This window comes from Strongylocentrotus purpuratus, unplaced genomic scaffold (genome assembly GCF_000002235.5).
Source record: "Strongylocentrotus purpuratus isolate Spur 01 unplaced genomic scaffold, Spur_5.0 spur5_scaffold_5, whole genome shotgun sequence".
Classification (NCBI taxonomy): domain Eukaryota; kingdom Metazoa; phylum Echinodermata; class Echinoidea; order Camarodonta; family Strongylocentrotidae; genus Strongylocentrotus; species Strongylocentrotus purpuratus.
Window position 1 is genome coordinate 20,605,004 of NW_022145611.1, and position 13,074 is coordinate 20,618,077.

The window sequence follows — 13,074 nt, forward strand, 5'->3', positions numbered from 1 at the left end:
CGGTATAGATCTACGCGGTAACCGCTCGCTGAGGAATAATCAACGAAGTCACCAAAACTAATTTAGACCTAGTCGATTGACTTCATTCAGGTCTCCCAAATTTGTTGAGAAGATTAATACCTGAACTATTACATTACCACCGGCTTGTGATGAAACCTTTTAATTTGCTTTGATAAACTAAATGGAAAGAAACCAATGTTTACGTCTACAGAGTAGAGACGAAATCTGCCTGTGATGAGTCATGTGATCATTGCATACTCATAGTAACTAATATCACGTGATCACAGAACATGTGTTCCTGCATTTTCATTCATTCGTACACGACTCGTGTGTGCGGCATGAATATATATCAACAATGCATGTCAACGACAATTAGACAATCGTGGACTGCCTGACTGACGAATTCGAAGTTGAAAGTGAACAGTTTAAAGTTCATTATCGCGGTGAGTGATTTTCATTCTAACAATCTAGCTAGTTCAGGCCAGGCACCTGATTTAAATAAAGTCTGAAAAATCAATGACAATAATACATTAGATCTAATCATTATCAAAATGATCGACTGGCAGCTAGAGCTCAGCCTCGCGCTTTCGCTAGTTTTCGCTCAATTTCTTTTTTCTGACCTTTGTTTATGAAATTATGATTGAAAAGATACAATATTGACAGTCCTCCCCTCCCCCCACCTCCCCTCCCCCCACCTCCCCTCCCCCTCCCCCCACCTCCCCTCCCCCTCCCCCCACCTCCCCTCCCCCTCCCCCCACCTCCCCTCCCCCCCCCCCCCCCCCCCCCCCACCCTTAATAGTAAGCAAATAACTACTGTTGGTGAAGGTGATGGGACAAACTATCACTTCCGAGGCGATCTAGATGTAGCTATCTTCAGGCGCGTAGCCAGAGTTTGATGTTTGGGGGGGCACATACATGTAATCGATCGAGGTCAAAAAAAGGGGTCTACAAAATTTCAACCGATCCTGGAAATTTTAGGGGGGGCACGTGCCCCCCCGTGCCCCCCCGTGGCTACGCGCCTGGCTATCTTTCCGAAGCGAAGCTGAGGAAAGATAGCGACATAGCGTATACATTCAGATCGCTGAGGAAGTGATAGTTTGCCATCGCCTGAAACCAAAAGGTGATTATTTGCTTTATATTCCACATCTAAAACAATTTAACTACACAAATAAAAAGGACGTGTATGCATCTAGATCTACATTAAAAAAAGTTTAAGTTTAATCCAACCCCTTGAGGGTACGGTGCGCGCATGTGTTTTCTTTAATTGCGCTCATTGGTAATGCGCGCTTAATTACGCCTGTTTTAGTGCGCTTTTGGATAATCTTCAGTGAAAGTGCGTTGCCCTTTGTAGATAGTACCTCTTTCTTCAGTGAAAGTGCGTTGCACTGTGTAGATAGTAGTACTATCTACACAGTGTAACAAACTTTTTGCTTCCCCCATCAATAATGGGCGAATTATCTTTCATCACATGATTTACGTTTGACCAATCGTAGAGCATGATTCTTAGTATGTGGAATATAATTGTCCATATCTTTTTGACAGTTGAATACGCATTTATTTAGATTGAAAGCTTCAGTCTATATAATGACTTATGTTATGATATGACTACGTCTGGCTCCACTGAGCCGACTCTGTATGGGGGGGGGGGGGGTGGGGGTGATCTGCTCGCTATTCACAAGGACTGCTATTTATAAAAGGCTGCTATTCATTTAGTGGTCCTTATGACTAGGGAGGTAAATTGTCTATGGTGGTTTAATTACTGGTTATTTAAATTATAAGGGCTGCTACCATATTCATAAAGGATCGCTATTCATAATTGTGTCGCGCATTATGGATAGCGGTCATTATGAATAATGGTTCTTTTGAATAGCGGTCCTTATCATTGATAGCAAGCTTGACCTGTATGTTTATTTCTGTCCATTAGACTATTACAGTTTACACAGGCCTGTGTATTAACACTGATTGTGAATTGATGGGCCAATTCCTAAAAAATACCCCGTATGCCGCAATCATATATGTAATCATAATGGTAGCTACAATGTAGATGAAGTGATAAACTGGTAAGTGAGCATGAGCAGAGAAATTGCTGGAATATTAAATATTTATAAAGACAAAATATATTTGTTGAAATATCAGTTGTTCATAACATTTAACATTAATAACATCTTTGTCTTTCTCACACCACAGACCAACAACATCTGCAAAGATGCAGTCCAAAAATCTTTTGATGCGTCTCCTGAATCTGTCCCTCCATCATGGAAGACTTCAGAAGATGTGCTGTGGAGAACAAATTCCAAGACTCTCCAAAACCAATCAAAGATTACCAGATTTGAGCAAGAGAACAAGACAGTTCCATTTTACTGCTCGTGGACAAAGTACTACAGATGATTCTGCAGGTGAGGAAGATGCAGCTAGAAGCGATGCATCTGCAAAAAGAGAGAGTTATCTGGAAGCAAGGAGAAAGGGTGTCCTGATGGGTCGACGAAGACTCTCCCCGATGGAAAGAGTAGGTGGTATGCTAGAAACCAAGACAGATTTTGGAGTCCAAGATCTTACTAGGGATCTCAGAACTTCTGGCAACAGAGATGCTAAAGTTGTAGAAAAAGTTGATGATGATGAAACAGATTCATCTCGGATAAGTGACCACAACCATGAGGAAAGCTTTGAAACCTCAGTATATGGTGATAGTGTCACAGGAGGGAACCACTTTGATAAAACCCAGCATCGGGGACCACCACTTGTGGATGGGGAATACATCATCATCACTAGAGAGAACTTGAAGAGGCAGGAGAAACTGGTTCGCCTTATCAAGCTTGATGCCAGGCTGGAATTCAAGTGCAAGTTTGGTAACCTTCTGCATGCTGACATCATAGGGCACCAGGGGGGCAGTGTCTTTGCCACTGATATGGACATTGAGCTGTTGATCAGGAGACCAAGTCTGGATGAGTTTGTGCTCTACATGAAGAGGAATCCAGTCATTGCATATCCAAAGGTAATTGCATGCATAAGGATTATTTATGTTGATGAATAATAAACTGAGTATACCTATGTACATCAAATTGCTTTGAACAGACCAACAATATTATGCCATTTCTAATTTTCTATCTTTTTTTTTCATTGCATAACATTGTTTACTTTGTCCTAGAATTTTCATTTTAACCAGTTTATGGTACGTTCTACTCTAAATGACTAAATCTATCTTGTTCTTGTACGTATAGGATTGCTGTACGATGCTTATGATGATAGATGCTTGTCCTGGTGATGTGGTCCTAGAAGCAGGTTCAGGGTCCGGATCTATGACATTGTTTTTGTCTCGAGCAGGTAGGTTTACTTCAGTTAATGCTGGCTGATATCAAGAAAATGCAGGATTACCGTACATTTAGCTGATTTAAAAATATTAGAAATCTTAATATAAATGTGTCCTAAGAATATATAGATATATTTTGTATGTATTCTGTAGAGCCGAAAAATACTAATCAGGTAATTCAGAATGATGGCTTTTTAGCTCTTTATTGTACAAAGCTTTTTTTTCTTCATACTGAAGCTTATCTTATGAAGGATGTAAACAACCACCTCATTTGCATTAAAAGTTTATTGGTGCATTGTTTTAGGTTGTAAATACCAGTCATAAATATTAACCTTAACACTAGATGTTCCAATTTTTATTTCTTCATTGAAAGATTATTGGTACATTGTTAGTTTATAATTACCAGTCGTAAATATTAAACTGAGCACTAGATGTTCCAATTCTTATTTCTTCATTGAAAATTTATTGGTGCATTGTTAGTTTATAATTACCAGTCATAAATATTAAACTGAGCACTAGATGTTATAATTCTTATTTCTCTATTAGGATTTATCTGACATAATTCATTATCTTTAATGTGTTCGTACAATGTTAGTACCTCATATCAGTCCAGGGGGTGTTCCACTAAAATACTTGAATTTTAGCTTTTGAATATAATTTATTTTAAGGCTACAAATGGCTCTCCATAATGTTTAAGACCAACTTAGAGTTAAGTTGGACTTGAGATCTTTGTGAAACACCCCCAGGGTATGTTCATACTCACCCCTCTTGAGGAAGGGATACACATGTGACATGTCAATAATCAACATTTTATTGCTATTTCTTTTGTTTTTTTAAGTTGGACACCATGGCAAGGTTCTCTCCTTTGATAAATTACCGACTCATCAGGTGAGAGCAGAGAAGAACTTAAAACTCTGGCAGACATCATATGACATCAGTAATCAAGTCAAGTGGCCTCAAAATGTATCATTTTACCCATGCAGATTACAGGACTGTGGAGAGTACATCAAAGATGCTCAAGTGGATGGGGTAAGAGGGAAAATGGTTATTTACTAATTCGCAGGCTCAAACAGAAATAAATACTTTCCTATTTAACCTGCCGTGTGTTTAGAACTATGTTAGTAAACATATAATCTTTATTAACTTTTGGAGAGCACCGAACTTCAGCGACGAGCACTATACGCTCTTGCCTCCCCACGTCGGTAAGAGGGAAAACAGAAGTTTCTTGCTTATTACTTATGCCTATGTTCATATCAAATCATGCCAAAAGTTTGGAAAACATTGTGTTTTGGTTGAATTCAATTGATTATAAAAGGTCTCTTTCAAAGGCACACTGTCCTACTTGTAGCTACTTGCTCCCTCTATATAGAAAACTTCCCCAATCGGTGCCTGTTGGTCCCCCATGATCCTCTTTTCTTATGTTAAATGAGAGCTGAGTTAATGAGATAATGAGATAGCCACCTGTTGCAGTGACCTCGCTGGCTCGCTGGGCGGTGTAATCCCTTCTGGTTGAAGTAGTAAAGCCTGCCTTTAAAGTGAATGAGGCTGTAAAGAAAAGGTTTCCTAACCAGTGAATGTACACTGTATTCGTAGTGAAATTACAGGGAAAATTTGAATGGATATTTGAGCCTATTTTATAATCAAATGTTAACATATATCAAAATAAGATGTGGTTTGCCAATTAAAAAAACATGATTTTTAAAGTAATATTTTTTTTTCATCATGCCAATTACAAACTAAGGAAAGTCGATAGATACTCTCTACTATTATTTTGCGGTTGAGCCATAACAAATTCTGTGTATACATGTCGCCAAATAAACACTCTTTTTGCTGTTTATCCATTTTCAAACCAGGCAATCATTGACATGGAGTCGCCTTCTACAGTGATGACCACTATGTCTCAGAGACTCAAGTCAGGCAAGGCAATGGCTGTATATGTTGCAAAGTAAGTTCTGCTAGTTGGTATGCCTTAAAAGTTCAAACCCTTCAAAATGTCCCTTTAACCCAATTCTAAATTGGCTTGTTGGAGCCGTTCATGTTTTAAATGTAAATTTGTTATAACACGAAAATAGCTTTAATAAAAAAGGAGGAGGGGTCTTTTCGCTGTAACCCGTTCCCCCTACTGGCGGCAACACACCTTCTTACATAATGTACAGTGTATACTAGAATGAGTCTAGTCACAAGTTTTTCATTGGATGATCTGCACTTAAAGATTCATCTTTGGGCTATTAATGATTATCTTGTTTAACTTCAATGCAATATTATGAGACATTAATTATGTCATTAACTGAAGACTTGTACTGAAGGGTACATATATCCATGAATATTTCCAATAAATGTAGCATTTAGATGACAGTGTGTGCTCTGCAGTTTATTCATCAAGTTATATGAAGTAAATGTTGGTTATTTTTCATCAGCTTACATATTTTACCAGTCTAGTCAGAAGTTTTTCATTTGATAATCTGCACTCAAAGAATTATCTTTAGGCTATAAAGTATTAATGATGATTAACTTGTTTAACTTCAAGGCAATATGTCTAGTCACAAGTTTTTCATTTGATAATCTGCACTTAAAGATTTATCTTTGGGCTATTAATGATGATTATCTTGTTTAACTTCAATGCAACATCATGAGACATTATTTAAATATGTCATTAACCAAAGACTTGTACTGAAGGGTACATATATCCATGAATACTTCAATAAAAGTAGCATTTAGATGACAATGTGTGCTCTGCAGTTTATTCATCAAGTTATATGAAGTAAATGCTGGTCATTTCTCATCTACATTCAGTCTAACTCTGGTGATTGACCTAGCCGAGGTCATTCGCAAAGAGAGACTTCCGCTCGTCACGGAGACCATCCTGGAAGTCACTCACAAGGAATGGGTCGTCAACCCAGCCAGGAGGCATGCTGGGATTGTTCTTCAAGAGTCCAAGACAGCAGACGGAGAGGAGTTCGGCGATGACGGGGTGGTAGGAAAGGGCAAAGGTACATGGCATGCATAAATCTTGATGTACATGTAAAATAGCTAGTGTTGCTTTGTTGTGTATTAGCTGATGACTTACTATAAAGTAAAGTACAGGTATTGCCACTATATAATTTTGAGTGCAATCAAGGGTTACCGGTATATTAATAAAATTGGGTATATTTAGTGCACTGATCCATGAAATGCCAATTGTTGACCTGTTGATCACATCAGTATCAATTTAAAACTAAATGAATGTATTTGATTTCTTGACTCGATTCATTTGCATTATTAGTCGAGTGACAGTATTATAGCCACTTATATGGAGTAAAGAGCTCAACACTCTTGTTGCTCCATTAATCAGTGGACTATGTTCAACTTGAATAAGCTTTTGTGTATTCCAGCCGAATATTTATATATATATTTTTAGTTTAGCTGATTACACTTTTAGGTATTTCTCTAAAAACTTGACATTGGGGACTAATTTTATACTTTGCATTCCTCCCCTTTAACTCTTCCAGGTGTGCAGTACATAGCAGATGAAATACCCAAATACCTTGCCAGGCCTCACCACATTCAGTCATCTCACACTGGTAAGAAAATACAATGAAGCATGACCCTAAAGACTGCATTTCTTGTCTCCCTTAGACAGTTTTGATATTTATGATTTGTTAGCTTTCTTCGCCTCTCTGCTAGGTTGCTCCGAGGTCAACTATTTAAAACACAAAGAATGTAAGAGTGGCTAAATTTTGTTCTGGGAGTTTTTAAGTTGACAATTCATGTGCAAACAGTTTGAACTCTAATGATTAAAATTGAATATCTTACTCCCTTGCAGTTTCTCCCCATTTCTGAGTGTACAACATTTTTTTCAATCAAATTATGTGTATTGTACTTTATTTCTTGAATCACTTGATGGTCGTATGCCCACAATTATACAATTTTCACACAACTACGCCAGGAGTATCAATTTTGACAGACATGGCCCATTATAAATGTTCACTATTATTATTAATCCTACTGGTAAACACTTTGTTTTCTTGTTTTACAACTTATTCCCCATTACAGCATTCTTGGTGAAAATAAGGAAAATCAGGAAATCTTCATCAACGTTCAAGGTTTGATGTTTACGATGAAGAATAATTAACATCAGGCAGCTTATGATGGATTTTGTAATATCAGATATAAATCTATTTTAATCTTTGATATAAATAAACATAGAAATATTAAAAACTTTCATAAATTTGATAAATTATTGTAGCACACAATGTACATCATTCTGAATGGTATATACAGAAACAGTCTATGTATTACTATGAGCATGAACTAAAATTGTTACCAGGAGGAATAATTTACGGTAAGTTAGTAATGAAGTTTAAAATCCTTTAAAAAAGGGAGAAAAACTTGTAGTTACAATAATATTCACTTTGGCATAACATTTTATCTGCTTTATTTATCATCTTTACAAATATCTCTAAGCTCCTTTTTTGTAATTAATAGTTTAATTCTCTATACGATTTGGATTCAAAGATAATTGTGAAGTTGTAAGTAAATAAACTTGACTAACATACTCATTCATTGTTCACTCTGGTTTCTTACAAGTCTCAGCTCAATGTACGCATGGAAAATACATCTTGAAGGAAAGAGTTTGTAATATTTGGAAAGCTTCAAACTTTTTTTTCTAAAGAACAAAGGTCAGCCATTATATGTACAATACATGTACATTATCAAAATCTTTTTAAAATAAATTTATTTATGTACCAATTTTTTCTGATTGTTCTTTTACCCGAGTCTTGGCAAAATCACTTTAGTATTTGTTTTAGCAAAACTATTTTTTAACAACAGACTAGTCACATACATGTAGATGCACTGTAAAGCAATAACCAATCATGTTTACTTCATTCAATATATATATATATATGAATAATAAATACAACAATATAAATATTTCAATATTCAGTAAAACAATATTTAAATAGTTCCATGAAATAAGATTTCATAAATATATTACTCCACAAGTCATAAATACTTAGTAAATATAATTTAAATTGTTTTGTACATGTATAATATATTTAAAAGTTCTTTTCCTTACTACAGAATAAATAACAATGTGTGGAAACGGAATATCTCATTCCCACTCTACTACAAAACATAACTCCAGTTGCAAGTATTTTTAAATGTCACCATTCAGAATGTAATTTTTCATAATTCCTTCTAAGGATATATCATGCTTTTGTACAGTCAATGTCAATGCTAGAATTTTATTTACAAACTGATACTCCAAAAACAATAAATAAAAGCATCTCTGTCCACATCTTGGAATGTACCTATCAGTAACCTACCTTAGGTCGTCTATGAATAAATAGAAAGTACAAAGTTACTTGGGTATAATATACATGCTATAAAGGCGATACCATATACATATATGTATATTGTACAAAGACCAATGTGGTGGAACAGAGAACTGCTAGCCACAAAGTGACCTCACTTAGGATTCTTATGTAGCTCCATGGGACTTTGGCTACAAATTACCTTGCAGCTCAACAAAAGTAGCTCCATATAAACAAGACTTTTGTTTCATTTAGTAAAAATACTCCTCATTCAAAACATAAAATAGGCACATATGCAAGTCTTTTTGCTATCAACCAGTCACCAAGCTGGCATCGCCTGGCAACTATCACATCTTATACCATTTCATTATTAAGTACTTAGTTTGTACATGGAGCAAGATGAACAGCTTTCAGAATACCGCCCTTGGTCAAAAATTTACTATTAATCAAACAAACTGTATTAAGTAGTCAAAACTTAGACTACTTTCTTTGTGGTCTAAAACGAGTATGGTATTGAATCTACATGTACTCCATCAAATTTAGCCATACACCGACTGATGACTGATTTGGTGTAATCCATGTCATTCATCTCTGGCAGCCCAGATGGAAGCTTCCTCAAAGTTGAAGCCCCCAAGACCTGAAAGAAACAAGTACAAGTACATGTAATGAAAAGCTTATAATTCTTGAGTTAGAGACAATAGAACAAATTCTTATTGATGTAGTTGACATTTTGAAAGGTTTTAGCAAATTGGGGAAGGCATGTGCTGTCCCCGATCCCCCACATGCACACTCAGGAAAAGATTGAAGACGGAAAGACAAAGTATAAGGAAGGAAGGAAGCATGATAAAGAAGATGATATGACCCCCTTTCATATAATTCCCTTACTTAACCCCCATTTTGTGCATTTTATCCACCTATTTAGTCAAGAGACAACCCTATCCCCTTATAATACCAGTACCCCTCCTTGGTAGGACCCACACTTTATCACTGACTGAGGGTAATCTGTTAGAAATGTGTGACTCCGCAAGGATGAAATGGAATTTAAAATGTACCTTTAGTGGGTAGCACTTCCAATTTAGAATATGATGAGCTGTCCATTTCTTCAACGCTTTCTGTGGAGCTATCTGTGCACGACGACAGGTAAAGGAAGCCACTATCTGGACTCTGCTGGATGTCAACGTCAAAGGAAAAGCTCCCTGCCTTCTCACACGCTCTGCAATGGACGGGTGTTGCATCGGGACCCATGGGTATGGCCTCGTTGTCATCATCGTAGTCGGGGTACTTCCTGACGGCTCCGGCATGGTGTGGCATACGGTCACGCTTCCAGATGATGTGGTCTGGAACCAAGCTCATGACCTTCATTGAAAATACATAAACAAGATGATGAGTACCTACAGCTTTTAGAAATTAATCCCCAAGCTCTAATATGTCAACTGTATTACATCATAATTCCATATTGTATGGCTTAATTGGTTTGTATGAAAATTATAGTTAATGTCATTCTGTTTTCAAAATAACAAAAAAGTTATGTAGGGTTATGGATCATGTTGGGAAAAAAAAAGCTTTAAAAAAAAAAGAGGGAATGGCTGCTGTAAGACTTTTAAGATAATTTATTCATATACCTCTTCACAGCACTTCCTACTGACTGCAGCTCTGTATTGGATAGTCCTTAGCAGCCTGTCCCGCTTGCGAAGAAGGCCAGGATAAGTATTTCTCCAGTTTCTCCCCAGTGCCCACGGGAAAATGTTGTACTTGTCATCCTCTTCATCTTCTTCCATGTCGCTTGCCAAATACCTAAAGGATAGTTTTATATGAACAGAGCAGTACATTGTAAATAGTGAACTACTTATATGTATGTAATGAAGAAATCAAATATTAGCAGTGTCATGTGTGCCACTCAAGTCACCCCCTGGAAAACCTAGGGTGAGTTACTGTCTACCCATGCTGCCAAGATGCTAAATGAAAAATCTCACTGTAATTCTTGTCTCACATGAATTGTGCGCTGTTCAACATACAGTAAATAACCATAGTAAGCTGAGGTTAGCAAGTTAAGCAATTGCCCAGCTGGCCACCCAATTATCAAAACTTAAGTGAGACTTGTTTTTTAATACAGGATTGGAAAAATGTCTTTATGTTTGAAAATTACCTATTATTTTTTTAATAAATTATATCATGTAAATTTCAAAAAAAATAATGTAAATTTCACATTGAGATTCACATTCCTTTTACTTTCAGGATATTATTGATTAATGTCATGGTATCGCTCTTAAAATGACATACTTACAGTGCTACAAAGAAGTTCATTCTTGTATATTGCTTGATAGTGTACTGTGCTCTCTTGAAGTAAGCAAAGACCATGGCCAAGAGATACTGTAATGAAAACAAAATGAAACTAAGTTGATTTAGGCGGGGCAATGCTCTTCATTGTGAGGAAAAACACTTCTTGTTAAAGTTCTACTTGATTCAAAATATTTCTTGAAGGATTCTTTTTCAATAGATATTGACAAGTATTTTCAACATTTCTAAAGTCAAAATTAATGCTGCAACTGTTTGATCAGACAACAGATAAAGGTGTGCATTCACTTATTTTGTTAGGATGGTTCAGCAGAACATTCCCTCAATGCTGCAGGAGGCCCAACAAAAATAATCCAGTCCAAGCTTATTCTTCTAATCAGTTCAATGTCCATCTTAGAATTGAATCCCAATCATGAAGAGGTGTGCAGAGAAAGCTCTAAATCTTCATTGTGCTTTGTGAATTTAGAATATGTCAAGATCTACTGTAGATTTCCATAGCAATTAGCATTAGAATGAAGGGGGAGGGCAAGAAATACATAAGTCATCAATAACGGAAATCAATGACTGATGTATTTCTTGCCCTCCCCCCTTCATTCTAATGCTAATTGCTATGGAAATCTACAGTAGATCTTGACATATTGAGGTTCACAAAGCATGCAAAGAGTACCGCGTCTCAATTTGTATTAATATGTTAGGGATTCCCAGAGACTTGGCTCTAGAATCTAGAGTCTACTCTAGACCCTAGATCTCCTTTGAAAATAATTAGCTTTATATTTCATGTAATGTAGATCTATGATTATGTTACATAGACCTATGTAAAACAAGAATAAATTGTACAATGGTCAAGTAAATAAAAATGTGTCCCACCTTGTCTGCTGTTTTGGCACAGCAGTCCATCCAGAGAAAATCTTGAATAACATCATCATCTGCAATTGTAAACACGCTGATTAATTAGCATGGATCATTTACATTTCTTCAAATTTACTGTTGGACCTCTGAAATTAACTGACTGGATTATAACCAACATGTCCGGACAAAATACTCCTCTAACTAGAGACAAGTAAACATTAGCCTAGACTAGAATCTAGACTATTATTTACAGACTTTGAATTTTTAATATTAATAATCTAAGTTTGTTCCCCACTCCTGTAAATACCCCTGAAATTGCCTTTTCGAAGACGAGTAGCTCACCAAAAAGCCGGAAAAACGCAGTTATTTCTTCCGATGTGACGATCATCTTTTGTGGCTGTTTCCTTCTGAAGCAGGAATTAAAACGCACAGGTGCAGATATTTCATCATTCTCAGCTCCGGTTAATTTATCGGGGAAGACCGTTTCTCTGGATGTGCCTGACCTTCCACCAGCTCCGCGAACTGACAACATTTTGGCAGTTTTCTGCAGAATTCCTGGTACTTTAATTGGCTGTTGAATGCCTTTCATGCTTCTTTACGAGACACTGTTCACGACAATATGCCTCGGTACCTCATACAACTTCTAGCTTGATCCGGATGTCACTATATTGTATAATATTCCTCCTTCTTTGTTACTTGGCTTGTCAGTTTTCAAGGCAGGTACTAGCTGGATCCTGTCGCTTCTCAACGTCAACAACCACACGGACGGGTGATTAGATGCGGGCGCGGCCGGGCTAGCTAGCTAGGGCCACAGGACAGTCAAACCAGGTACCCTGGCTCACGATTACTCGTATGCGTTGCATGCATAATCGCAGCAGCTGATCAGTGACGTCGAAGCTAATTGTGCGTAGAATTTTAAATGCGCGTATACTACGCGCTAGTACGTGCAGTATATAATGTACGTAACAGCGCGCGCGTATCATCAATCGAAGACACTCCCTTTATTACGTCATAAGTTTGTATTGTTCGCTCAAAATTTTATTTCATTCGAGTTTTCGCGCCTTTTGCAGTACTACATCATCGAATTTTGAAGATGTGTAACTTTTCTCTGTCTTGCATGGAATTTTTAATGCGTTTTCCTCTTTCTTTGTATTTTCTGTTGTTAATGTCGTTAATATTATGTACCAGCTTAGCTTAGGCCACAACACACAAGACCAGACTTCAAGGAGTAGGCTAATTTGTTGACTATATTCATTCCGAAAATCTGTGAAAAACTAAACAGGAGGGTCGGTCAGTTCGTCAGAGTTTTAGATGATTTTTTTTTTTTTT

The 13,074-nt window shown here is 36.9% G+C and overlaps 2 protein-coding genes across 2 annotated transcripts; one reads left to right on the forward strand and one right to left on the reverse strand.

Annotated features, from left to right (window-relative positions):
* Window positions 1-242: 242 nt before the first annotated feature.
* On the forward strand, window positions 243-7,841 carry LOC100890528 (tRNA (adenine(58)-N(1))-methyltransferase, mitochondrial). The gene is made up of 8 exons (XM_011684445.2): window positions 243-443; window positions 2,188-2,992; window positions 3,219-3,321; window positions 4,146-4,336; window positions 5,161-5,252; window positions 6,101-6,297; window positions 6,796-6,867; window positions 7,340-7,841. Exons 2-8 carry the CDS (start codon window positions 2,207-2,209, stop codon window positions 7,393-7,395), a joined length of 1,497 nt encoding a protein of 498 aa, XP_011682747.2. The 5' UTR covers window positions 243-443; window positions 2,188-2,206; the 3' UTR covers window positions 7,396-7,841.
* Window positions 7,842-7,935: 94 nt separating this feature from the next.
* LOC577302 (speedy protein A-like) lies at window positions 7,936-12,635 on the reverse strand. Its single transcript, XM_777538.5, has 6 exons — window positions 12,088-12,635; window positions 11,764-11,822; window positions 10,886-10,971; window positions 10,224-10,395; window positions 9,654-9,957; window positions 7,936-9,238 (listed from the first exon to the last, which is right to left on the reverse strand). The coding sequence occupies exons 1-6, from the start codon at window positions 12,332-12,334 to the stop codon at window positions 9,183-9,185; spliced, it is 924 nt and encodes a 307-aa protein (XP_782631.5). The 5' UTR covers window positions 12,335-12,635; the 3' UTR covers window positions 7,936-9,182.
* Between the last annotated feature and the right edge of the window lie 439 nt (window positions 12,636-13,074).